This window comes from Akanthomyces muscarius, chromosome 3 (genome assembly GCF_028009165.1).
Source record: "Akanthomyces muscarius strain Ve6 chromosome 3, whole genome shotgun sequence".
In the NCBI taxonomy this organism is placed as follows: domain Eukaryota; kingdom Fungi; phylum Ascomycota; class Sordariomycetes; order Hypocreales; family Cordycipitaceae; genus Akanthomyces; species Akanthomyces muscarius.
In genome coordinates this window covers 1,295,391-1,321,668 of record NC_079243.1, presented here as the reverse complement: position 1 = coordinate 1,321,668, position 26,278 = coordinate 1,295,391, and the positions used below count along the sequence as shown (strand labels likewise).

Sequence of the window (26,278 nt, the reverse complement as noted above, 5' to 3'; positions counted from 1 at the left end):
ATAAACATGGACTTCTGAAGAGGGGCCTGGCTCGCTTAGCTGAAACGTGGTCGCGCACCGTCGCGTGCCTTTGCGCAATTGGCTGGTAGTTGGGACATGGGGTTCCGCATAGACAACTCCCTTTATAAATGTATTATCGTGAGTACAAGTAGAGAGAAGAAGTTTAGAGCCGATACAATGGCTCCTTGATTGAAAAAGGCTGTCAGATTAACAAAGATAATAATGTGGCTAGAATAATAAAGAAATTACATCTAAATGACAGCAACTACGGTGGCGAGGCTACTCGAGCATCTCCAGCCTCCTCCCCACCTCATCTCACCTCACCACCACCACCACGAGAAACGCCGACGCCCGTTTCTAGCGAGCGGCACCTAATAGACAACTCACCTTGTCCCGCATACTATTGAACGCAAGGTCTAAACATTTCCCGAGCGCAGCTTCCGCCATCATGGCCCCCCCGCTCAGCGACTCGCTGCGGCGCCTCCGCAACAGAGTCCTCTTGAGTGAGGACGACCGACGACAGCAGGCCATACACACGGTACCACCGCTCCCACCCTCCCCGGCACCCGCCACGGTCGCCGCGCCGGTCCCCTCTGCGACGTCCCAGAGCGCCCTCTTCGAGCGCCTCCCCGCCGAGATCCGGCAGCGCATCCTCATCGAGGCCTTTGGCGACCAGCTCGTGCATATGCACCTGTCTCTGGAGCGGCCGCTGCTTCGCAAATACCGCAGTCACAGCAAGAGCAGTAACCCTGGACACGCGGGACACCCGGGGCGGTACAAGTTTGACGAAGCGGCGCGGCCGTTTTGGCGCTGGCGCAGCTCGCGCTGCCACGCGCACTGCTTCCACCACCAGAGCTGGAAGTGCAAAGCACCGCAGTGCAGCGATCAGTTCCTCGACAGGGAATCCTGCATATCTGGCGAGAGTTGCGGCCACCTCGGCGCGCCGGAGACGTGTTTTCTGGGCGCCGCGGGCTGGCTACGGACGTGCCGGCAGGCCTACCGGGAGGGCTACGACGTGCTGCACCGGACCAATACGGTGCGCTTGTACGGGACATTCATGTTTGCGCACTTACCGGAGCTGCTGCCGGGGCTTAGTCTCGAGAGCCTCACTCTAGTGTCGCTGTACTGGGACTTGGGCTGGCTGCGGGCTTACCCGCGGCATTTGCGGCTCGGCGACCATCCAGAGGAGTTTAATTTCGTGGAGGGCTTCGAGAAGCTGATTCAACGGCTTCCTTCGACGCTGCCCAATGTCAAGTGCCTGCACCTGTCGCTCCAGGGCGTGTTCGGAGATGGAGAGCAGTGGCGGGCCTATGGCTCGCGGTCTGCAGTCGTCTATCGACAAGTTGAGGCGCTGTTTCGCACAGTGCTGGTACACATTCTGGAGCTGCCGAAGCTGACTGATTTTCGACTGGCTCTGCCGAGGAGCATGTTCATGCCGTGGCTGCAGGAGGTGTTCGATATCACGCTCGAGTTTGAGGAAGCGATTTGGGCAAAGCTGCCCGCCAAGTGGTTAAAGAGAGACATTCCCGCAGACTTGATAAGTAGTAGCAAGAAAAAAGCAGAGGTGGATACCTTTTGGGTGCTGCTCGGAATTTCAGACTTACCGCCGCGCACAATCCGCTGCTTTAGCTAAGGTAATGCTTCACTGTACTCGGCAAGTCTTTCTGCAGCAATGGTGCTGGAGGATTCAAATCTGGCTACATACAGTACCTCTTTGGCTGCGACTTCATTAATGAGCCCATCAGACTGTCTTTTACACTTTCATATTACCGCCATGGTTGCTTCTCAATCTCGAATCGGGGAGCTCCCAAAGCTGTCTAGCATGCACAAGTCGCGGTTCATGACTACGCAAAAAAAGTTCCCTCACCTAGTAGCCGCATTGGCCTTGTGGTCAAGCAGATCCGGGGCGGTTCCAAGACGACTTGCTTACCGAGCTACTTTGGTTTCTTGACGAGCACAAAAGAACGGGCTCAGATACCCTTCTTCTTCCACACGGGGGAGCTAGGGGATGGTGACGCGGTCGACAACGCAGTTTGCCACCGTGCTGCTTAGCAACTGGCGCCGGTACACCAATACAGCCTACACAAACACTCCAGATGACTTGCCATACTTAGGCGACGGCACATGCTGATAGAGTCTAGTTCAATCTCCAAAGAGATATTGCGGTTGTGTGGCCAATATTAGCCTATACGTTGCTTCTAGCGCCAGGGATAAGTTGCAACGATCATTCTGAGTTTAGAGGCTTAGAGTCGACGCGGCCATCTTACGACTTGTAGCAAGTACTGCAGGTTTTTAAGAACTTTGGACTCGGGGAACGGGCAAACCGGCAGAGAGTAGGCGACATTCGAGACGACGACGAAAATAACTGGCTTTGGGGAGTGCAAAGAGCCGGTTCCGGAACGCGGGCAAAGATAGTCGGCTGTGGAATTGGTGGAACGATTGGGAGAGTTTTGCACTGCGTAATCTACAAGTGCGGCAAGTAAATCGTTGACGTGGCCAAGCGGTTCCCCAAGCTCCAAGTTGCACGGGAGTGTGCAACCGAGGCCCCATTGGGAAAAAATCGGAACTCGGCCTCATTGGCGGGCTGGTCAGCCTTGTTGATGATCGTCTAAAACTTAATAGACTAGAGCCGGCCAGCGACGGCAGACAGCATGTCACTGGGCCTCCTTACGAGGCGCGAGAGCCACAGGCAACTGTAGCATAATTTCGATAAATGCGCACCGACGCGTAAACGCCAAGAACCGAGTGAATGGTGTCTTGGCGAGCTGCTCCTCGTTCCGGCAGTGGAGCAGTAAAAGATGCGACATGGTGGTGGGTGGATGCGCGCCTGAAGCTTTTCGTGTTTCAAGATTGCTCTCTGAGTCACAGAACTGTGGCGAGGAGATGCGAAAAAGCGTGATCCGCAACGGAGGAGTAAAATCCTGGAGAAAGAAAAGAAGGGAACCGCTGAGAAGGCTATTTGGCGAGGCCACGTACGATCGAAATATAGAACGCTCCACAGGGGCACCGGAGGGAGCCAATGGCTGCGACAGGCCGCCACTAATCGGGCAGGTTTGGTATAATTGGATGGGACGACGACGGCAGGAATCAGGCCATTCCCCATAATATCGCCGGGTGTCTGCAAGATGGTGTAGAATGCAGCATTGCGCAAGCCAGCGTTCTGCTTCACATGAGGGCACGGGAGCGGCAGCACGACGGCGAGCTGCCACCCGATGGTCAATTAAGCAGCGAGCCGAGACAGCTGCAATTCGACCGGTCGGAGACGCAGGACTCCTGGCGCTGGCTGCGTTGCAACGACGCTGCCAAGAAACAGCCTGACTGTAACGATTTGACGCAGTTCGGTGCGGAAGTTGGAGGTGTAGTAGCAATGTGAAGCCAAACGAAGGAACGTTTGAATACTGGCAGACAGGACGACCAGTAAAGCCCAGAACCCAGCTGTTCGGCCAGGCCCCACAGCGAAGCCACTTATTAGGTATGACTGCCGTTTTGGAAGGTCATGGATGAAGCCAGGTAGCCGGTAGCGCAAGGTACCTCTATTGAGACAAGACATCACCAAGTTCGATGTACTTCTGCTAGGCCGCCTTCGGATGCGCAGTTCGCCGGCCGCTGACAGCTGGCAGTTGCCAGTTGTGGCAGCCGGCAGCTAACAAACAGACACAAGCAAACGGGCGCCACCACATCGTCATTTTATTATTAGACCCTGGGCCGGCCGTCGGTTTCATTCCTTCTTTGGTTCCTTTTTCCATCCACTCCTCCTTTAACGATTCCTCTCCTGCACGCCAAAATAGAACAAAAATCTTTGAGAAGACAACCACATCGCGCTTACACCATCTTCCACCCGCACCAAAATGGGCGCCGACTGCTGTTCTAGCGACCCAAAGCAGGACGCCCCGTCCTGCAGTGGTCCATCCACCACAACTCACGACCATGGCACTGCTTCTCACGATCACGGCCATGAGCATGCCCATGCTGACAACAACGGCCACTACGGACATGATCATGACCACGCCCGTGCTGACCACGGCCACGACCACGACCACGGCCAGGCTGCTACCCAGGAGCATGCGCACTGTGTCGATGAAGACGATTGTGCTACCAAAGGCGAGGTCTGTGATGACGATGAGTGCTGCGACACCGACGACGCCTGCAGCTCCGAGACCTTGATTTGCTGCGACACCGATGTCGAGCACTGCGATGGTTTGCCACCCCGCCCTAGTCTTGTTAGACATGGCTTGCCTAGAGCATAGCGCTAACATCGTTCAATAGAGAAGTGTATCATCGCTGTTGCTGCTATCGAGTGCGAAAAGGCCTGCGAGAGCGAGGGAGAAATTCCCGATGGTGAGTAGTCTTCTTTCTGTGCAACGCCGAAAGCCGTCCTAGATCCACCACTTACACGCGACAGCCCATCTCGTCCACCGACACAACCACGATGCTTCTGGCCGCCACCCTGCTACTGCTTGCAATGATCACCTGACCAAGGCTTTTGACCAGTACGCAGCTTACCTTGACTCTGCTCGCTGCGTTTGCCGCAATGTTCTCGAGCGTGGATGGGGCAAGACCTGCTGTAGCACCCAGCCCCAGAAGAAGCCCATGCGCAAGCGATCTGTTGCCACTGCTACCTCTTTCACCTCGCCCCGCGTCCAGCAGACTACTCACCACCACCATGGAATGAAGCGTCGTAATAAGAAGCCGCCTTCCCGTCGTGCGTCCGACAAGGACTCTTGCTGTGGTGACGGGGAGGACAAGGACTCGCGCTGTGGCGCTGACTCGCACAACGAAAAGCCGACCCCCAAGACTCCCAATGTCAACGCTAGCGATCTCGAAAAGGCTGATGGACTCGAGCACTTGGCCCTCCACGTCGAGGGTATGACTTGCTCCGGATGTGGAAACAAGATGGACAAGGGTCTTCGAGGCCTACCCGGCGTCTCCAACGTTCGAGTTAACTTTGTCATGGGCCAGGCCGAATGCAGCATCGATTCGTCCATCACGACTCCCGATGAGGTCATCAAAAATGCCGAACGTGCTACAGGATTCAAATGCACTAAGCTTTCCAGCGATGACCAAGCTCTTGACATTCTTGCCTCAGGTTCAGTGGCTAAAGGCCTCCTGGACCTCGATATACCTGGTGTCACAGATGCATCTCTCATCAACAAGAAAACTGTCCGAATCAACTACGATCCGACTATTATTGGGGCCCGAGACCTTCTTTCAAGACTCCCACCCGGTATTGAAGGACTTGCACCCCCCCGAGATGACCCTTCGGTGTCCAGCGGTCGCAAGAGGTTGTATGATCAGTTGATCAAGACCCTTCTTGCCGCTGCTTTTACAATTCCTGTTTTGGTCCTGGCCTGGGGTCATGATGTGGTGGAAGAGCCCACCAAAGCCATTATCTCTCTTGCACTGGCTACTGTCGTACAGACTATCGCTATACCTGACTTCTATCGCCCTGCCCTCTCCTCTCTCATCTATAACGGTGTCGTTGAGATGGACATGCTCGTGGTCATCAGTATCACTGCCGCCTATCTTTACTCTGTTGTTGCTTTCGGGTTCCGCATAGCCGGCCAGCCCCTCGAGACTTCCGAGTTCTTTGAAACTAGCACACTGCTCATTACTCTTGTCATCCTCGGCCGCCTGGTCGCCGCCTTTGCCCGTGTCCGTGCTGTTCAGGCAGTCTCTCTTCGATCGCTTCAGGCCAGCTCTGCTGTTATCGTGGAGGATGGTCAGGATAAGGAAGTCGATGCCAGACTTTTGCAGTATGGAGACAAGTTCATGGTCACCCCACACACGGCTGTTCCCACTGATGGCGTTGTCATCAGCGGATCCAGCGACGTCGACGAATCCATGTTGACTGGCGAGGCTGTTCCGGTCTTCAAAAAAGAAGGAGATGAACTTATTGCCGGTACCGTCAATGGAACCGGTACCATTGTTGCTCGATTGACCCGCCTCCCGGGTAAAAATACTGTCACTGATATTGCCCAACTCGTCGAGGACGCTGCCAACTCCAAGCCCCCTCTGCAGGATGCCGCCGATCGCGTTGCTAGCTGGTTTGTCCCTATCGTAACGACAGTTGCCGTCATTGTTATTATTGCTTGGGTTGTGGTCGGTCTCAAGGTCCGCCACTACAATGGTGGCCAGGCCATTGCCAACGCAATTACCTATGCTGTCGCCACTCTTGCTGTTTCTTGCCCCTGCGCTCTTGGTCTGGCCGTCCCCATGGTTTTGGTTGTTGCTGGTGGTGTCGCCGCCAAAAGCGGTGTCATTATCAAGTCAGCTGAGTGCACCGAACGCGCCCGTAAGGTCACTGACGTCGTATTTGACAAGACTGGCACCATCACCGAGAGCGATCTTGATGTTATGGCGACGGAGTTCTTTGGCGGCGATGAAGAGCTGGCGACTGCCATTACCAAACCCCTCGTTGCTGGTAATAACCACCCCGTCTCCCTCGGTGTCGCCAAATACCTTGAGAGCCGTGCTACCAAGGCCGTCACTGCAACCGACGTCCATGTTATACCCGGGGCTGGTGTTGAAGCTGTCTTTGACGGTGACGTCATCCGTGCCGGAAACCCCAAATGGACTGGAACCGATGACGAACGCTTCATCAATAACCTCAAGGAACAGGGTCTGACACTTCTTGTGATTACCCGCAACTCCAAGCCCATTGCCGCCTACGGTCTCCGAACTCGTCTCCGTGCCGAATCCAACAAGGTTATCGAACAGCTCACTCGTCGTGGTATCAATGTCCATATTGTCTCTGGTGACTTGCAGCAGGCGGTCGAGGCTGTTGCTAGCCAGGTCGGAATCCCTAATATCGCAGCGCAGCGCACCCCGTCCGAGAAGCGTGATTATGTTGCGGCTCTCATGGAAGAAGGAAAGAATGTCATGTTTGTCGGAGACGGCACCAATGACGCCGTGGCTGTTACCCAAGCCAACGTCGGAGTCCAAATTGCCAGCGCCGTCTCTGCCAGCGAAGTCACCCGTGGTGCCGCTGACGTCGTTCTCCTCAAAGGCCTCGAGGGCATTCCCTTTGTCATTGAAATTAGCCGCGTCAGCTTCCGCCGCATGATGTTCAACTTCATCTGGTCTGCCATCTACAACGTTCTCGCCATTTTGCTTGCCTCGGGCGCCATGGTCAAGGTCCGCATCCCGCCTGCCTACGCTGGTCTTGGCGAGATTGTCAGCGTCCTGCCAGTCATTTTCGCAGCCACGACCATGCTTCTGACCAAGATCAAGACCGACTAAGTGTGCAGCGTGTGTTTATGGATTGTGCCCCGCCGCGGGCCGGCCCGTTCAACACTGCTGGCACCCTGGTGGTTGGCCTGGTGGCTCGGAATAGCGTGCTTTTGCAAGGTGTCTGTTTGAGCCAGCGTCTGGCAAGGCTTTATTCTTGCAACCGTTTCCTTCTTGAGGGGTTGGCGATGGGGTCGCCCCTGAACTTTGACCTTAGGTCTACTTTAGCAATTAGTATATCTTATATTGACACAATATATTGCTATACATTATTATTCTGAAGCCGACCCTATTGGATATGTGTCGAGTAATAAACAGCCATCCTGCTGTACATGCTACAGCCTATAACTATGTACAGTAAGTATGACCTATCAAGAGCCGCATAGAGGCAATCCCACGAAAAAAAAACCCCCCCATAAACACCATAAACGCCAAAGATGCCCATCATAAATAAGTCGGCAAAACTCGCCATGCTAAATGTAATATTTGAATCCCGGTCGTGTGCACCATTCCAAAACCCCTCCTTAAAGTCGTTGACTTTCCTGTGCCATCGAAATCTTCACATTTCCGTCATGCGTTGGGGCTCTCGCCTGCCAACTTGGCAAAGTCGACAATAGTATACTGCTGCCCCAGCACGCCTAGCTTCTCGCGGAGGTAGTCGCGCTGCGTCTTCTCGATGCGCTCAAAGCTAAAAAGGAAGCGGACCATGAACTCGAAGTCCTCGAGCCGCGCGCGCGCCTCCTCCTCGGTCTGGCCGGGGCCCATGGGCAGGGCGAGGACGTCGGCGACGGTGGAGGTGATCTCGAAGAGCTTCTGCAAGATGCCGCTGCCGTGGGTGACGATGCTGGACAGGTTCTCGAGGCGGGCGACGAGCGCGCGCAGCTGGCTGGAGAGGCGCTGCGCGGGAAAGTGCAGCGACATGCCCTCGTGGGTGTCGCGGGGCGGGGCGGAGCGCAAGAGGCCGTGGTGCAGGGCAAACTGCCAGACAAGGGTGCGCAGCCAGACGCGCGTGACGAAGAGGTCGACGTGCTGGACCTCGGTGAAGCGGCCGCCGCGGCCGGCGTGCGCGAGGCGCTGCTCGGTGAGGGCGGCGCCCTCCTCGTCGCGGTCGAGCTCGCTCTGCTTGCTCTCGATCCAGTGCGCCGTCATCTTCTCGGGGAGGTGGGCGGCGGCGCCGAGCGGCGGCTGGAGCAGCGACGGGTCCTTGTGGGCGGTCCAGTGCGCGAGGAACGGCCCGTCGAGGACGCGGAAGAGATTGACGAGCCGGCTGAAGCCGAGATCGACGTGCGGTGGGATAGTCGGGTCGTGGAGCGGCACGGCGGCGAGGGCGTGCTGCACGCAGGGGAAGCCGGTGACGGTGGCGAGGAAGCGCTCGTGGATGAAGACCTCCCAGTAGACGCGGCGCAGGCGGAAGACGTCGCGGGGCCGCATCTCGGTGTGAATGGTGGCCTCGGCGGCATTTGGGTAATTGGGCATGCTGTCAAAATCTTCGATGTGGAGGCCGTCAAAGGGGATCTCGGCGTCGTACTGGTGGACGTTGAGAACCTGGATCATGGTGATGGCCTCGCGGAGGAGCATGAGGCTGCGGTCCCAGCGCTTAAACGCCATCATGCATATCTCGAGAAAGACGCACGTCATGATGCGGCGAAAGGTGACGGGGAGCTCGCCAAACTTGACGCTGGCGGCCGAGGGCCCTGCGTCGGGGCTCGTCCAGGCGGTGCTGTTGTCGCGCCGCGTCTCGGCCTGGCGGTGGACCTGCATGCTGAGGTTCATGAGGGTGGCGATCTCGGTGAGGGTGTCGGTGGCCGAGGTGAAGAGGGTCTGGGTGAGGTTGATGGTGATGGCAGCGAAAGCGTAGACGAGGGCGCGGTCCTCGAGATCGGCGTCCATGTTGCGGATGGCGGCGCGTATCTCGGCGCAGGTGAGCACCGGGTTGACGGGGTAGATGTGCTCATCGTACAGCGCGAGGTAGCTGAGGAAGTAGTCGACTGTATGGTGCGGCCAGGCGGCATTGTGGGAAGATGCGATGGGTGATGGTGTCGCGGGGAGGGAGGAGAGGGCGGTATCGGCGTAGGAGGGGTCCGCGTTGACGATGCCGGCGATGGAGGTGACGGCGGGCGGGGAGGTGTCGCTAGGCGGGCTGCTGCTCGAGGGGACGGATGTTGACGTTGTGGCCGGCGAGGTCTTGCTGCTGTTGCTACTGTTGGGCTGGGAGTGGTGGTGGTGGTGGTCTTGCTGGGCGGCCTGCTGGCTATTGCGAAGCTGCGCGACGAGGCGCCCGCGAACGCCGGGCTTGCGCTTGGCCGGCGGGGGCGCAAACTTGCAGGCGAGGTTGAGGTGGGCGCACTGGGAGCAGGGCTGCTCACCGTTGCAGCGGACCTTGCGGACGCGGCAGCCGTCGCAGGCACGGATGACGCGGGTCGACATGGCGGGTGATCAAAGTGATGCTGTGTAGATGGCCGATGTCGTGGTGGGCGAGCGGGAGGGGGGGTGAAGGCTCTCTCACGAGTGAGGTGCGTTTACTGGTGTGGCATTGCGTCTGCAAGAAAGAGGTGGGAGTCTCGGCGATGGAGAGGCGCCGGGAGCTGAAGATGAGGAAGCGAGGTTTTTTTTTAGAATGAAAGAGAATCTACTCGTCCTCGATCTTGCTTTATTTTTGAGATGGCGAAGTCTTTGCGATGAGAAAGTTACAGTCAAGATAGTGAAGGGCTGCTAAATTCTGGAAGAGGTGGAGCCTGTAACTTGGCAGCTACCAGCAGGGTACATGCCTGCCTACATACCTACCAGCACCTAAGCTTAGGTAGCTGGCAACGGGTTTAGCAGCGGGTCGGCAGCTGGCAGGCAAGTGGACGGCGGCGGGCACGGAATATACCTCCTGTATCCGCACATGGAATAAGATACAAGAGAAAAATCACAAGTATTCTTGTAGATGAAACTGCTGCTATCAATATTTGAAGAATAATACTCACGCTTGAGAGGATATACGCAGTAAATACCTACCTACTGAGCGGCGGATCATTCTGGTACCCACTCGGTTCGTCGCTGTTTGCCGTTTGTTGGGACAAAAAGACGGGACGAGCTACTTGGTCGCCGCAGTGGAGAGAAACTTGCCTGCTACACTTCCTATTTCTGATCAAGCTTCATCGGACTATCCGCCGTCAGCCCATTTTTTTCGTCTATTTCGCGCAGGCAAACTGGAGTTGGCGATCGATAGCGGCGTGCCCAGTCGGCGAATTGTTATCTCTTGGGTACATGGATGCTGTTTGGATTGCCGGGCGGCAATTGACATGATACTACAAGTACAGTACAGCAGCACCATGGCTAACGACAGCGTAGTAGTGAACATCACCGCCCTATGACACAAACATCGCAGATCGTCGCCATCTCATCTTTTATTCAGAGATCGACATTCGAGAAAAATACCCAACCCAGCAGCGAGCGTTTCACGGCGAGTGTGTCCTGTCAGACGCATCTCACCATAATTTCCAATTTTGGATCATCGCAACGCATCGGAACATCCACTATGTTACTCCGTACAAGGCTGCAACATCGGAACCTTGGTGCTGCATCCATCATAGATCAAGCAAGCTGGTGATTTGTCTGCAGTAATTACTGTCACGGCGCCGCCATGGCTTCGCTGGGCCCGGGAGGCTTGGGGGCGCCCGAGTGCCACTACGCCATATCTTTCAACAGACGAGCGACAGAAAACAGCCCCCCCAATCGATTAAATTGCTGGGCATACGCCAATATACCCTTTGAATGAATTTCCAACGGCCCCGGAAATTCGCTCGGGATTATCTGCGCCCGCTTTCGACCCCCCATGTGCCACCTCAACCCATGCACAGCAGACTCGGCCAGTCGTTGCATGCTCGCTGCAATTAAAACGCGTCGCGTGATGCGGCCCTCTCGTGATTCAGGTCATCAAATTTACCTCGGGCTTCGATGCTACGACTTGCGACCCTTTGTCACCTGCCCTTTCCATGCCGCTTTCCCGTCCTTGACATCTTTCCAAGGGAGGGTGTCAGTGGGGGTGGAGATCTTAATCTCGCTCGACAGACAATGGGCGCAACTACGAACCAAACATTCTGCAGGCTGCTGCAGCTAACCAGCAGCCAGTAGTCTCCTGACGCAGGTACGCCCGCAGCAGCCAGACTAGCTTGGTCCAACTAATAAAAGTAGAACAGCGCGACGGCGAACTCGTACAAAGTACCCGTCCACGCTGTCCAAAGAGGACATCTGCCCGTTCTCGTCGTGGCCAAGACCAATTACGCTTAGACGTCGTCCTAAAACTGCGGGGTGAATTCCCCCTTCCCCCACGGCATCGCTCACCGTGTTTGCGTGTTTGCACAGACAAATGTCGCGTATCCTTGCCTCCTCGGCGGTACTACTCTACGGCCGTGTCTGTAGCATGCGCCCTCACCTCATGCTCCTGCCGACATCTTCACGATATCTACACCGCATTAGGAAGGAGCAAGGACAATGCATCCTCGTACCATGGTTTTGAATGCGTCCAGGCGGGCCCGTCCGTCGATATTGACCCTGTGATCCAAACTGCATCGATTCCATACCCAGATATCCCTTGGAGCACCAAATAGCAAACAGCTTTAAAAGCCCGGCTGTGGCCGCTAATCCCGGTGAAACAATCCGACTCGCGCACACTCTGGTCTCCTCCAACTCGAGTCGTCAAACATGAAGCTCTCTGCGTTTGTAGCACAGCTTGCGCTGTCGTCTCTGGCGGCGGCGGCAGCTATTCGGGGTAATCGCTTCGGCCCATTCAAAGTCATTTCAGATGTTGAGCAACGTGATGCGCACCAAGATGTCGTGACCTGGGATGCGCACTCCCTCTTCATCCGCGGTGAGCGCGCCATGATTTACTCTGGCGAGTTCCATCCCTTCAGACTACCGGTACCCAGCCTGTGGCTAGACGTGTTTCAAAAAATCAAGGCCCTCGGTTTTAACACGGTCTCGTTTTACGTCGACTGGGCACTACTGGAAGCCAAAGAAGGCGAGTATCGCGCCGAAGGCATCTTTGACCTGGATCCCTTCTTCAAGGCCGCAGAGACTGCTGGCATTTTCCTGATTGCCCGTCCTGGTCCTTACATCAACGCCGAGGTCTCTGGCGGTGGCTTTCCTGGACGTCTCCAACGTCTCGCTGGCCAGCTGCGAACCAAATCGCCCGACTTTTTGAATGCGACCGAAAAGTAAGCTGCGCTATAGTCCCGAAACGCTTTTAGTGTAGCTAATTAACTTGCCACAGCTACATGAGCAACATTGTCCCGCTCATTGCCAAATACCAAATCACAAATGGCGGCCCCGTCATTCTCTACCAGGCCGAAAATGAATACAGTGCATCCAACGGCAAGGTTCCGTTCCCTGACGGCGAATATATGCAAGATGTCATTGACCAGGCACGCCGCCTTGGCATTGTGGTTCCCATCGTAAACAATGATGCCAGTAAGGATGGCCACAACCGCCCTGGTACTGGTGCTGGTGCGGTCGACATATACGGTTACGACGCATATCCTCTGGGATTTGACTGCTCCAACCCTACCTATTGGCGCAGCGATGCCCTTCCGGTTGACTATCACGAGGTTCATATGAGAAACAGCCCCAATACCCCGTTCCTCATCAACGAGTTTGGCGGTGGTTCCTACGACCCCTACGGCGGTGTCGGTTATGACAAATGCGCTGCCCTTACCAACCACGAGTACGAGCGCGTTTTCAACAAGGACACTCTTGCTGGTGGTATCGGTATCCTCAGCGTCTACATGATTTTTGGTGGTACCAACTGGGGCAACTTGGGTCACTCCAAAGGATACACCTCGTACGACTACGGCTCTGCCATCCGTGAGGATCGTTACCTCGACAGAGAGAAGTATTCCGAGCTCAAGCTCGAGGCGCACTTCAACAGAGCCTCTCCCAGCTACCTCCTGACCACACCTGGTGCTCTGAGCACTACTGCCTACACGGACAACCCCAATATTGCCGTGACTCCGCTGCAGTCCAATGGCACTGGAGACTTTTACGTCGTCCGTCACTCTGACTACCAGCTTACTGCTTCTGCATCTTACAAACTGCACTTGCCCACCTCCAACGGCACCCTCACCGTGCCCCAGACTGGTGGAAGCCTCACCCTTCCTGGCCGCGACACCAAGATCCACGTCACTGATTACCCTGTCGGTAACTACACCATGCACTACTGCACCGCAGAGATCTTCACCTGGCAAAAGACTGGCGATCAGACCATTCTCGTCCTATATGGTGGTCTGGGCGAATTCCACGAACTGGCCTTCCAAGAGTCGCACAAGGTGACCCAGGTTGAAGGCAACAAGGTCCAAACCTCTGCTTCCTACGTCAATACTGTCATCAGCTGGACTGTCGAGACAAAGAGACAAGTGATTCAAATCAATGACCTCACCATCTACCTCCTGGACCGCAACTCGGCCTACAACTACTGGGCTCCAATTCTCCCCACTGGCAAGAACGGCAACTTTGGTAGCTCAATCATGAATCCCGATGCTGTCATCATTAATGGCCCCTACCTTGTCCGGTCTGCTGATGTGTCGGACTCCACGCTCAACATCCAGGCCGACTTCAACAAGACGGCTGAGTTTGAAGTCATCGGTGCACCCAAGGGTGTTAGCAAGCTCTCCATCAATGGCAAGACCACCAAGTTCACCAAGTCCAAGCAGGGCAACTGGTTGGCCAAGCCCAGCATCACCTTCCCCGACTTCAAGCTGCCCGATCTCAAGTCTCTGGACTGGATGTCCATGGATTCCCTGCCCGAGATCCAGCCCGGCTACGATGACTCCCTGTGGACCCGCGCCCAGAACTTTACCCGTAACTCTGCCTGGCCGCTCAGCACGCCCGTGTCTCTCTACGGCGGCGATTACGGCTACAACACGGGCACGCTGCTCTTCCGCGGCCGTTTTAACGCCACTGGCAGTGAAAACAGCCTGTTCCTACGCACCATGGGCGGTCTCGCCTTTGCCAGCAGCGTCTGGCTCGACGGCAAGTTCGTCGGCGCCAAACTCGCCCAGGCCGACAATGATGCCGCCAACTCGACCTACACGATCCCCCAGCTCGACCCAGGCACGCTCCACGTATTGACGATTGTGGTTGACAACATGGGCCTCGATGAGGATTTTGTCATTGGCGACGAGGACATGAAACACCCCCGTGGCATTCTCTCGTACAGCCTCACCACCAGTGCCGGCCACCAGACCGACATTTACTCGTGGAAACTTACCGGCAACCTCGGGGGCGAGGACTACAAGGACCACTTCCGTGGGCCCCTCAACGAGGGTGGTCTCTTTGCCGAGCGGCAGGGTTACCACCAGCCCAACCCGCCCAAGGACAAATTTTTCAACAAGACGCCCTTTGAGCAGCACGACGGCGCCGGCATCCAGTTCTACACGGCCAAGTTTCTGCTCGACCTTCCCGCCAAGGATTATGACATCCCGCTGTCCTTTATCTTTGACAACTCGACCTCGACAGAGCCCTACCACGGTTTTCTCTATGTCAACGGCTTCCAGTTTGGCAAGTACATTAGCTATCTCGGCCCGCAAACCAGCTTCCCCGTGCCCGAGGGCATTCTCAACTACGCCGGAGATAACTGGGTCAGCCTGGCCGTGTGGGCGCTGGATACGGCCGGCGCGGTTGTGCCGGGTCTGTCAATGTCGGCACGCCAGCCGGTGCTCACGGGCAGACAGCCGGTGGAGCTGGTAGCCTCGCCAAAGTGGGTGAAGCGATCAGACGCGTACTAGTAACGGGGAAGTGTGCCTTGCATATCATTACAGAATTGTTGTATTGTTATTTCATCATCGCTTTAATTCATTCATTGTAAATACGCTTTCTTAATACAACTCCTGTTCATATCACCATCACTTATACGGCGAGTAACAACATGATCACCGTGACAGCGAGGGTAGCTGCGCCAAGTCTTAGTTTTCCAGCAGCACTGCCTTTGTCATTTTTGCCTCCGCCGTTGCCGCCACTGCCACTCTCCTTGTCTGCCTTGCCGATTCGCAGACAAGCCATGTTGAGTGTGTTCTCCGCGCGCTCTCCCGGCCCGCCCGCTGGATAGCCCAGCGAAAACGCGACGACGGCAAGCTTCTTCTGCTCCTCGAGCGAGCGGAACCGTATCGTCGTGCGGCCATGCGTGTGCGACGCGTTGCCCGACACCGGTCCCCCGTGCATCAAAAACTTGTCCGAGAGGCGCGCGATCCATTCCGCTACGTTGCATGGACATTAGCAAACGGAACCCCTCCGCGTGCGTTCGGTGTAGTTACTTACAGTTGGCCACCAGCGGGCGCGTGTCCGACGTCCCGAACAGCGACAAGTCCCTTCCCGAGCCATCGCCCCAGTATATGCTCGGGCAGCGTATGTTCCTTGGCGGCGTCGCGAAAAACTTCATCATCGCGCCCCCGACCGTCGTCGCGCCAATCTCGAGCGTGTTCTTATCCGTAAACAGCGTCTTCAAGTCGTCCACGCAGTCCTTGCCCAGCAGCCCCTCGCAGCCGCCGTCCGCGCCGCCGATGTCGCTCGTCGCGTTGGACTCGAGCGCCCAGGCCGTGTACGCGCGCTCCTGGCCGCCGCTGAGGTTGGCGGTGGCGTTGCCGAACTCGAGCCACCAGGAGACGGCCTGCAGGGGCCCGTTGGCGGACGCGCTGGGCACGTTGACGTCCCTGTTGGCGGCGGTGATGGCGATGATGTCGGCGTGGGCGAGGTCGTCGACGGCCAGGACAAAGGACGGCGGCGCGGAGGATGGGAACAGCGTCGGGATGGGGAGCGCGACGGATGCGCTGGCGTCGGGGCTGATGCAGGTGTGGCCCTGGCCGTAGTCGCAGGTCTGCGCTGCGGCGACGGCGACGGCGAGGAGGGAGATTCCGATGAAGAGGTCAGGGGAGCGCATGGTTGGGCGGGGGGCAGGGTGTGAAGCTATTCAGAGATGTGCGGGCGTGTCGGTGGGCCGACTTTGGTACTTATACGGCGTCTGGCCCAGATGCTCGCAACGCTCGTCACGTTTCGCAAAACGTCTTTTTCTCTTAATTCAGTTTCAGCCCGACAAAATCTCGTGCCGACGACTCGTTCTGGACATCGGCAACGACTTGACTGGCTGGGAACCGAACCCTTGCTCGTCGCGCCATGCTTTCAGCCGCAGCGGATCTACCCCCCGTCCCGCATCGCTCCCTCGTCACAAGCCCGTCTTTTCAGGGACTTGTGACGAGCAAAGGACCCTGTAACGTTAATTATATACAAGGCTGGGTCCGCAACGGGCGCATGAGGCTTGCGGTGTTGCAGACTGGATGCGGGTTAGTGGTTATGCAAGCCTCTTTTAAGCGTAAATGCGTGGCAGTTGGGGTGGTGACATCTCTCGGGCAGGACCGCAATGGGAATAGGAAATTAAAACCAAAGAAATGTGGACTGGAGCGGCAGATACACAAGCGGTGGCTCGTTTCATCGTAAACAAATTCTATCATTAATCTTTTTCCAAGGTCTAACAGTCGTTAGTTCTTGTGGCTCTAAATAGACTCGAAATCACTCTTCAACAGCCGCACACCTGCCAATATCCTCCCCATGTGCGTCTTGTCAAAATGCTCGCTATCCAGCCGTATCTTGGCAATGAGCACCGTCAGGAACCGCGCGGGGCTCTTGGAGAAGCCAGAGCGATTCACAATGTCGCCGTCGCCACCGTTGCCTCCATCCGGCCCGGGGGGTATGAAGCCGTCCGGCCCGAGCGTGACCTGGTCGTTGGCGGGCTTCCAGGCGAGGCCGAGCGCGTCACACAGCTGCACGTAGTCGTCAAAGGAGGAGAGGTAGAGCTGGCCGGAGAACAGGCCCAGGCAGCTGATGGCGTGTCGCGAGACGGGCCGGCGGTCGGCTTCCTTGACGCGGGAGACTTTGTAGAGATTCAGGTCGTCGATGGGCTCGTGCCCCAGGTTCACTCGGGGGGAGTAGATGTGGAGTGTGGTGTGTAGGGACTGCTCCATGGTCGGTAGTAGTTGCTGCACCTCGTAGGGACTGACGATGAGGAGAATGTTGGGGTCACGTTGGGTGGTCAAGATCCATTGTACGGGTTTCTGGAAAGCGTCGGCATTTGTGTCAAAGCCAAAGACTTCGCTGACTGTGGCGGCAAAGTCTTGTGTGACTAGGATGTTGTTGGAGAATTCAGACACATCGAGGTGATTCGCGGCCGACGTCGTCTTGAGCGTCATGAAAGCCGGCAGAAACGGATCCTCAGCCTGCACGCCATGAACAATGAAATCGTGCAGACCCGGATGCATTCGATGCTCTGCCGGTTCCACACGCGGTGGCCGCTCGACTACACGTTCCATTTCCTTTTCAGGCGCCAGCTCTCGCTCCTGCTCTTCGTTGAACGAGGCTTCGGGAAGGGCACCCAGACCAAACTCCGAGCAGCGGGTTCTAAATTCCTCTGCGACATTTGAGTTCAGAGCATTGATCAGGGAAGCAATGTTTGCGTCGGCTTGCTTCGGGCGATATCGCTTGTCGAGACTTTGGCTCTCTTCGTCCATGAAGTGCTTGGCGCAATCCTGTCGACTGGTGTGATTGTCTGGATCAGCAAGACCATCCCAAAGGGCTTGCTGTTTGGTGAAGCGAAGCCCTTGATTCAGCCACAGTGGTACCGCACGTCGCAGATCTTTGCATGTTTCTGTAATGGCCCAGCACAGCACATCCGACACGGTGATATCGGGCGATGACGCAGACCCTTGATCGCCGCGAAGCAGGCAAATGTCATGCTCAATCTCGCGCGGGACAAAAAACACCACACTCTGACCTCTTCCGAGCTTACGCATTCTCATGCACGCCTGCGCCAGTCTGTCCTTTGTTACGTGCGCGCCCAAAGTGACGACAGCTTGGTAGTCTGCGGGTAGTCTGAGATCTGTGCCTCGCGTGTGCACTTCGTCGAGGAAGACCAGGCACTGCTCCAGCCGATCGGCAAACGGCGAAGTTTGCAGTTCCTCAATTTGGCCACTTTCATCCAGCACCATGATTTCGTCAAAATCGTTGAAGAAGATGACTGCTTGCGTGTTTTCATCCAATTCGTAGTGGCCAAGCCACGCTCTTGCCATCTCGACATTTGTGCGATCAATAATCTGGGCACCAACATCCAATATCACACGCGGCTTGGACTTCCTCGCCAGAAGCAAGCTCAAAAGTGATTGGCTGTCAAAAGTCGTGCCCATCATCTCCGCTGGCATTGTAGCAATGCTATTCTCTGGTCGCAATAGGTTGCTGAGTACGAGCGCGTTGGTATGACTCTGCTCGGGAAGATCCAGCTGTTTCATGCCAAGTGGAAGGACATATCTGGAGTCGTTCGTTCCGCTGAAACCCGTTGTCGGGCATCTCTTCGTCTTGCCGAGATCCCAGCCCGAAGCCGAAAGCTTGTGCGGAAACTCCTGGCAAGACTTGTTAAAGACCATTCGGCAAAGGTAGTAGTCAATGGCACCCTTGGAGTAACGAAGGTGTGGGAATATGGTCGACGAGCACTGCACCCGATCCCTGAGGTTAACTCCTTGGAGAAGCTTGTATGCCTGTGGTAGATTCGGCGCCGTGTGTACCCAGGCAGAATACTCGAGTTCCGCGTTATCCGACCGGACAAGAATCTCCAGAGAGTCAAATAGAGCCTGATCTTCGAGTCCGCCGTAATAATACGTCAGGCAGGTGAGCACAATGACAATGTCAGGGTGGCTGAACTCGGATCGAGCTGACGGGCTGTCCTTGGCTTGGTAGGGAACAGCGAGCCTGGTGTTTTTCTCTCGAGTCGGGTCGAGGCCGTAATTGACTCTCCAGCGCTTTCGACCGAGCGCAAAGGCAAGAACTCCACCGGCAAGCAGCCCACGCAAGAGAAGAATGTGGTTCGCGGTTGACTCGTTCCAAAATTGCCCATGCTCAACATCTTGGCATTCCTCAGCAGTCAAATCCCATTTCGTAATGTATTTCCGAGCGGCGTTTCGAATTTTCGGGGGCTGGCGCGCAATTGGGAATCCAGTCATGCCAGTCTCACAAATAAAGTCGGCGATGCTGTCAAACATCGTCTTTTCTGCATCTTGGCGCAGGATTCGGATCCGCGGGAAGCGTTCGTCATGGCGGTTGTCAAACTCCATCGACAATGGGAATTCGGCTGCCACTTCCGGGGCGAAGCGACGAACCAGACTCAGGACTTCTTGCACAATAATCCATCGGTATGGGCTGTGCTCCAACGCCTGCTGCTTTCCGAGCGTATACGTGAGCTCAAACTTGACGCTAAAGTTTTCGTCGCTTTCATCAACAATGTCTCTGGACGAGTCGTCAAAGAATTTTCGAACTTGCATGATTTGCTGAGAGATGGAGGAGTGTCCACTGAGCTCGAGCTCTAACTCCATCAGCTGCAATGACAAAAGATGCTCTGGCTGAACGAGCAAAACACCACCTTCGTTCTGACATTGGACTAGCAGTCGATGAATTGCCTCGGCCTTTTCATTGTCCAGTTGAACATCTCTGGAAAAGGGCAGCTGATACACTGGCCGATCAAGAAGGCCAGAGATCTTGACAACTAGCATTTGGCGCATCTGCTTGGCCTGCGCCTTGGCTGCAATGACACGAACTAGCTTTGACCCATCAGCAAGAGCTGTCGAGACAATTGGAACAATGACGGAAGACTTCCCTTCTCCCATGTTCAATTGCATCACGGCGTTGCTTCCATCGGGAGGTTGGATCATTTGTCGCGCTATTTGAGTTTGGGCCGACCGGATCATAATGTCGCTTTCGCACTCGAGGAGCAGCCATTCTGGGTTCTCTGTCGGGTTCCATTCCGCGTGGTCGCCGTTTTCAAGCTCACGAAGAAGATCGACGGGATCATTCTGGAATCGAATAAGCCGCTTGGCTTTCTGCAAGGTCAAGACCGCGAGGCCATACTCTATAATGGCATCTCTCCAAGCCGTGGACAGCTTCGACCAGTTTGAATTTTTGAGTTGCTGGAGGAAGAAGACGGGAGAAATTCTGGGTTGGAAACTCGCCGTGTAGAGGATGGCAGCCACGAAATCCCCAGGGTTGGACGGCTCTGACTTGGAAAACGGCTGCACAGCTCTGAGCAGAGAATTGTAGACGAGCTCATAGCGGCCGATGCATCGTTCTAGATGCTGCCGGAATAGAGTGGCAAATTTCTTGTCTTGGGAGAGATGGTTGCTGCTGTACGTCTTGAAGCTTGACAAACTCTGTCGCAACGCGTCCAAATACTTTTGCTCGTATTGTCGGCTTGCCCTAGAGTCAAGAATGTCGATTGTCTGTGCCAACTTTTCCGTTTCGCCTACTTCGGCCTCGACTTTCTGAACAAGGTTCTCGAGGGCCTGTGCTGGGATGCTAGCGGGATCAGGTGCTGTCTGACAGAATATGTCGATGATTGGGACAGTTTTCTTGGTGTGATAATCCGCGGAGACCGCAGCTGCCAGAAAGGGCCCATTTTCTGTGGCGGCTACCATCGAAATCTGCTGCAGAGCCGTGGTAAAATCCGCAAGATACTCTTTAAAGTTCTTGTTGGCCCACCACATTCTCCAAGGCGGAAGGACCGACTTCATGGACCGCGCAACATCAACGTAGGCCTCCATGTGATAGTCGCCCGGCGGTTTCGGAGCCTGGCAGGGCCATTGTCGGGTGAGTTTCTCGCGGTAGATGTTGACGGCGTCCCTTTTTTCCTTCCCGTAGTCTCTCTGGAATTGGTTCCCAGTCTTGCCCTCTGCCTTTTTCGGCCGCGCACCTGCTTTGCCGTCTGCGCCGTTCCTGGCGTTGGATTTGAAAGCGGCCGAGGCTTCTATTACAGCGGGTTCCAAAATGAAGCCTCTGGACAGGTCGTGAGCGTCTCCCGCAGGCAGTGAGGCTGCTGCGACAGCAGGAGATAAAGCCAGCATGAGAAGAGCTTGGGTAATCTGCTCGTCATTCTCGGTAGAGTATGCGACTGTGGATATCCATGCCACCAGTTCCATCCTGTGAAGCCACTGTTGGTTTTGCTGAAAGCCTGAGTGCAACTGACACCAGTAGGACGACAGCCATGCATCTGGCCTCTGGAGCCACATCGAGTCGTATTCCATGTCTCGCTTCGAAGGAGCACCTCTATGGCTCGATAGTTTACCCGCAGACATCAATTTGTACAAATGGGACGCAAGACCTGCTGCAACTAGGCGACTGGGGCCTTGGTCACCACGGAAGGCTCTTGTAGCTATTTCAGTTGCACGAGCCGCCCGAACTGATCTGGTGCAATCTCTTGCTTGATAAACCTCGTCTTTTAGGCCATTTTTGTCATTCTCGGAAGCTGAAACGAATCGGCTGACGTCTCGCGAAATTGCTCGCTGGGCCAACTCCAGGGTAGTGTGTGGCTCGGAGACTAATCTAGCCTTCGCTTTCGGATAAAGAAAGTCGCTCGCAGAAGATTGTTCCGATATTTGCTTCGCAAACGTAAATAGCCGGTCGTCTTGGGTTGAAAAACTCAGATGGGGAGACCAAATCACTGTTTGCATTGCCTTCAATGTCTCTGGATAGTAGTGACGTCCGGGTGCAAGGGCCGCGATGTCATCCATCAACTTGCATGCAGCCGGGCTCCATGCTGTAGGTGCTCTGACTGATGCGGAGCCTAGGATATCCAGGGTTTGTTCTATACCTCGCCGCCCAAGCAGCGGGTCCGGCAAACAGAAAGAAGTCAGGGCGTGGAGATAGGCGAGGAAGAGCTTGCTCTCGAGCTTCGTGTTGGCCACAAACCTGCCAAGAAGCTCATCTACCTGGTAAGCTTGAACACGACGAGCGGTGCCATGTTGCAGGGAAACAGCAACATGATCGAGAGGTCCGTCAGTCCCTTGCCTCTTGAATTCAACATCACCCTCGGGGACGATCAGTGTCCTTTTTGGTGGATCTTGACTACTTCGCAGCACGAGCTTGCTTTTCAGCCCCACAAGTGTACCAATTGACTGGTCCACGTCAATGTGCATATCTCTGAATTGTTGGGAGCGAATTATTGACTCTCCATCGTTCATGAAAAATCGTAGCTGCAGTCTAGGGACCTGGATCTCCAGTAGACTCTTCTTTTTGTAATAGAGCATGTGAAGGTTCAAAGGTGATTCAAGATGGGTCATAAATGCCGATATATGTTGAGCCAGTCCACTCGAGGGCGTCAGGAGAAAGACTGTATTATCTTGGCATAGTTTCCAGAGTCCTTCATTCCGGCCAAGGTGCCATTCAGCAGACTCGATTGGATAGGGATGGCTGTGAGGAAAGAATTCGATGAAGCCCGTCTTGTTATTATACCAGTGCACGTAGTCGTGGACGAATGAGTCAGGGAGTAAGCCTGTAAAAACTCGCGGGGGGACGTAGTCGAGGCAGGAATCGTCATTCTCCAAGCGGATAAGCAGATCCTTACCCTGCACACCGAAGTGAACCGTATAGCCGTATAAGAGGTGAGTGGTGCAAAAAGCCATGCCAGGGGCCATGCTCGGCATCACATGAAGCAGCAGATCCCTGAATACCCTCTTGTAGTCAAAATGTAATTGGTATTCTGTAGGTAGACGGGACAAAGGCATGCCATTGGCCAGAAGCTCGCCAGTCAAGATGTTCAGATGGACCTCTAGCCCCGCCACGAAGGTCTGGTACCAGCTGTTGGTTTCTGCCGACATCACCCAAGACGAGTCACGCTTGAAGTAGCGCCAGCGTCGCTGAGTGGCATCGGATAGGAAGGATTGCCCCAAGGCATTCTGCTCCGCCAAGATCGGCCTAGCTCGGTACATAAGATGCCGCCAGCGGTCAAGCATAATGCCTTGAAGAATGTTGTCGTCCTCTTCCTTCAATGCCGCATTGTCATTGATGATGACGGAGCATTCGACTAGAATCGAGGCTTGTGTCGAGTCCCGCAAAATCTGCAACAGGTAGGTGTCGTACACGTTGAATGAATCGGCGCAGACCAGAGCCAAGTTGAAAGCTGTCTGCAAGAGTTCCTTCCTTTGCTCCTCGTTGCTGGTATCTTCTGCTTGTTGAAGTAGGTCCTCCACCCACTTATGAGTGGTCTCACGGCTCCTTTGGAGTAGATCCAGAAAGGGCTGCGACAGTTCCGCAGAAGTCAGAGATAAGACCCGGGCAGCCAGCGATGTAAAAGACCACAAGGCAACGTATGACTCCCAGTTCTCGCCCACGCGCAAAACACACTTTGTCAAGCTCTCCAGTGTTTGGGACCCAAAAGCCGGATCACAGAGCCGGGAGTGGGTGGATCGATGGACAACAGCCGACTCTGGGCCGCTCTGTAGACACATTTGAAGAAGGAAAATGGCAGTTTCGGGCCTGTTGAAGTCAACTTTTGGCATAGCAAGCTGCGCCAAGACACTCATCCATTGTATGCTGTGTCCATATGGCAAGCCTGCGAGAGCCTTGAACTCGATCAGGGGCATCCACTCGGGACACGAGTATTGACTCGCAATCACTTCGTTTGGCGTCTCTCCATCGGGGGCCTTCCAGCTGCGGTGATGGTATCGTTTCAATGCTTCGGCGCGCTGGGGAAGCCTAAAGGTGCATAGCTCCGTCAAGTCTTCAGTCGCGACCAGTTCGCTGAAGAACGAATTCAGCTTCTCGTCAAAGTAGCGGTATAAAAGCCCACTATCGAGGCAGACATCCGACTCGTTGGCACTCTCGACCGGGGTCGCTCGTTTGTGTATGATGGCATTAGGCTGATCTTCAGATCGGAGATGGATTCGGCAGTGGCTTTGAGATGTGTACCATGACTTGACGGGCTGGTAGGTTCTCAGCGCATACGAGGTGCTTGGGGTGGATGTGTTTTTTGGCTTGCTCAACAGCACGTCATTAATGAAGTAGATGGTCAGGTCGCGCCATTCGGAGAATGCCACAGGAGCAGCCATTTCGAACACAGTCGCTTGGGCCTCGACGTCGTTGCGTGGTAGAGGCCACTCGTGAATGTGTACAGCAAGAGCTTTGGCTTTGGCTTCGACACGGCAGCGCTTGCACGAAGAAGGATGGGCCAAAATTGTCGTACCTCTTTGCTTCTTTGTCGTTACGTCACACTCCATCGACGCGTGCTTCTGCATAAGACTAATGTATTCCGACTTCGTCTTTCGAAACTCTTCGCGCTTTTCCTGCCGTGTACGCGCGGCTTCGGACTCGATCTCGTACTTGATCTTCTGGTGTTGTTCGGAGCTGCTGAAGAATTCGACGGCAAAGGAACCAGGCAACCCGAATGAGCCGAAAATGGACGGGCGCTCCAGTTTCCCGGAAGTTTTATCTCGTTCGTGCATGTAATCTTCTAGACTCTTCAGTCTCTGCATTTCCTCTTTTGAGCTGAGCAGTAATGCTTGCCAGACCATGGTCGGGACTTGGGGTTGGTAATTCGCCAGCAGGGGAATTTCCTGTGTGGCAACCTTATCTGCAGCGCACCAAAGCTCTGAAATTGTAAGGACCATCCGTGACGCTCCTTCGGGACGACCAGAGTAGTAAATGGCTGCCTTGGCGTGGTAGAATTCGACCAGAAGTCTCAGATCCCGTACACAACTGTCCGCCCCCTTCATATGTTGGTCGACCCACGCTCGGAGGTTGTTGGCCACCCACGACTCAGTCTCGAAGAGATTGAAAGGTGAGTTGGTCTCATTCCAGTTTTTGGCGAGGGGTAATTGATCCTGTGGTTGCACATTGATTTGCGACACGGGGTGAAAGCCGCGGTCGTTACTTGCCGTCTTGCGCGAAGGAATTGTGTCGAGAAACATTTCCATGTTGGTGAGTGAGAAATCTGTACTTTCCTCCATCTTAAACTCAGAAAGCTTCGCTAGTTCCAGAGATGGCTCTTCTCGCTCGCGGATTTGCTTCCATCGTTGATGTAATGTTTCTGAGCTGTCGGAGACAATTTTCCGAATGTGTGGTAGCCATGGTCCATTGCTAGGATCTCGGATCTTGCAAAGACGCCGGGAGACTTTTGTCGACATGGTGTGCAGAATATCGCTGGGGATCTTTTGCTGCTGGGTCGCCGCTTGCAGAGCGTCAGCCATCAAGAATGTCAGAAACTCCTTGTAGGTCTTGTCGTCTCCGCCGGAGAGTCGCATCATCGACAAATGTAGTGCTACTCTGACGAGGAGCCAAAGAGACGAGCGTCGCCACGGGAGCTTGCCGTTCTTCCATATGATATCCTCCCGTGTGTGCTTGCAGATTCCCTCGACGGCAACCTCCTTGCCGCATCCACGAAGCATGCTCGTAAACAGCTCGGTCACAATTTTCGGGTCGGTCGTCTCTCTTACCCCATCTTGCTCCTGCTTCTCTTTCTCTGTCGTCGGCTTCTCCTTCTCTGGCACCGGCTTCGTCTCGCGCACAGTTTGTTGGCTCATTTTCGTCAAGGTTTTGACCAGAACTCCACGAAAGGCTTCGCCTTCAAAGTCACTTAGTGGGACCTCGACAGCATTCGCTGGAAAGCGCCGCACGAGTCGCCCGCGCGCCGTCATGGCGGCCTCATTTGTTGGCGACAATTCAAATGTTTCAAAGCGAACCACATCGGACTTTCTGTTGACAAGAACGCCAGCATTTTGATCTGTAATCTGAAACACTGCCACAGGTGCGCCAGCCAGTAGTTCCTGCAGAACCTCCCGAACACCAGCTTCCTTCAAGTGTCCCTGGGGGCTCCTCGATCTTCGAAGAAGGTCAATCATCGAGATGCTAGCTTTGACCGCCTTCTCATCTTGGCGGCGAGGCAGGAAGCGCTGCAGAGATTGATGTATAAAATCCAGAAGCGAGGCCTCGCTTTTCGGAGAAGCGTCGTCCGCACCAGGAAGCTGGTGAGGCAGAAATAAATGGTGGTAGATGTAATCAAAGGTCGCTCTCGGCATGTCGAGAGGATTGCCTTTGGTGAATGCCATGTCGGCAGAAGATACCGTGAGGCGGGCTCGGATGATGTGGCTCGGTGAATTTCAGGCAAGCAAACAGCGGCGGCGGACAGGGCGTGCGAATTCCGAGGCAGCGACGCTAATCTTTTTGATCGGGTGGCGCCCCTCGTTCTTGGCAGGCTCTCAAAGCGCGATTGAGA

At 55.2% G+C, this 26,278-nt stretch overlaps 7 protein-coding genes across 8 annotated transcripts; 4 read left to right on the top strand and 3 right to left on the bottom strand.

Moving 5' to 3' along the window:
• Positions 1 to 448: 448 nt before the first annotated feature.
• On the top strand, positions 449 to 1,633 carry LMH87_001727 (uncharacterized protein; the record flags this gene model as incomplete). Its single annotated transcript, XM_056193051.1, has 1 exon — positions 449 to 1,633. The coding sequence occupies one exon, from the start codon at positions 449 to 451 to the stop codon at positions 1,631 to 1,633; it is 1,185 nt and encodes a 394-aa protein (XP_056050128.1).
• Positions 1,634 to 3,848: 2,215 nt separating this feature from the next.
• On the top strand, positions 3,849 to 7,239 carry LMH87_001726 (uncharacterized protein; the record flags this gene model as incomplete). The annotated part of the gene is made up of 3 exons (XM_056193050.1): positions 3,849 to 4,197; positions 4,267 to 4,338; positions 4,403 to 7,239. 3 exons carry the CDS (start codon positions 3,849 to 3,851, stop codon positions 7,237 to 7,239), a joined length of 3,258 nt encoding a protein of 1,085 aa, XP_056050127.1.
• A 558-nt stretch (positions 7,240 to 7,797) lies between these two features.
• On the bottom strand, positions 7,798 to 9,654 carry LMH87_001725 (uncharacterized protein; the record flags this gene model as incomplete). The annotated part of the gene is made up of 1 exon (XM_056193049.1): positions 7,798 to 9,654. One exon carries the CDS (start codon positions 9,652 to 9,654, stop codon positions 7,798 to 7,800), a length of 1,857 nt encoding a protein of 618 aa, XP_056050126.1.
• Positions 9,655 to 11,092: 1,438 nt separating this feature from the next.
• LMH87_001724 (uncharacterized protein) lies at positions 11,093 to 11,502 on the top strand (the record flags this gene model as incomplete). The annotated part of the gene is made up of 3 exons (XM_056193048.1): positions 11,093 to 11,247; positions 11,344 to 11,359; positions 11,407 to 11,502. The coding sequence occupies 3 exons, from the start codon at positions 11,093 to 11,095 to the stop codon at positions 11,500 to 11,502; spliced, it is 267 nt and encodes an 88-aa protein (XP_056050125.1).
• Positions 11,503 to 11,916: 414 nt separating this feature from the next.
• On the top strand, positions 11,917 to 14,993 carry LMH87_001723 (uncharacterized protein; the record flags this gene model as incomplete). Its single annotated transcript, XM_056193047.1, has 2 exons — positions 11,917 to 12,428; positions 12,485 to 14,993. The coding sequence occupies 2 exons, from the start codon at positions 11,917 to 11,919 to the stop codon at positions 14,991 to 14,993; spliced, it is 3,021 nt and encodes a 1,006-aa protein (XP_056050124.1).
• Positions 14,994 to 15,114: 121 nt separating this feature from the next.
• LMH87_001722 (uncharacterized protein) lies at positions 15,115 to 16,141 on the bottom strand (the record flags this gene model as incomplete). The annotated part of the gene is made up of 2 exons (XM_056193045.1): positions 15,115 to 15,461; positions 15,523 to 16,141. 2 exons carry the CDS (start codon positions 16,139 to 16,141, stop codon positions 15,115 to 15,117), a joined length of 966 nt encoding a protein of 321 aa, XP_056050123.1.
• A 610-nt stretch (positions 16,142 to 16,751) lies between these two features.
• LMH87_001721 (uncharacterized protein) lies at positions 16,752 to 26,111 on the bottom strand (the record flags this gene model as incomplete). Of its 2 annotated transcripts, XM_056193044.1 has the most annotated exons (2): positions 16,752 to 21,181; positions 21,911 to 26,111. In XM_056193044.1, the coding sequence occupies 2 exons, from the start codon at positions 26,109 to 26,111 to the stop codon at positions 16,752 to 16,754; spliced, it is 8,631 nt and encodes a 2,876-aa protein (XP_056050121.1). The 2 variants fall into 2 exon arrangements, with proteins under 2 accessions (XP_056050121.1, XP_056050122.1); XM_056193043.1 differs by lacking the exon at positions 21,911 to 26,111 and having other exon boundaries at positions 16,752 to 19,562.
• Between the last annotated feature and the right edge of the window lie 167 nt (positions 26,112 to 26,278).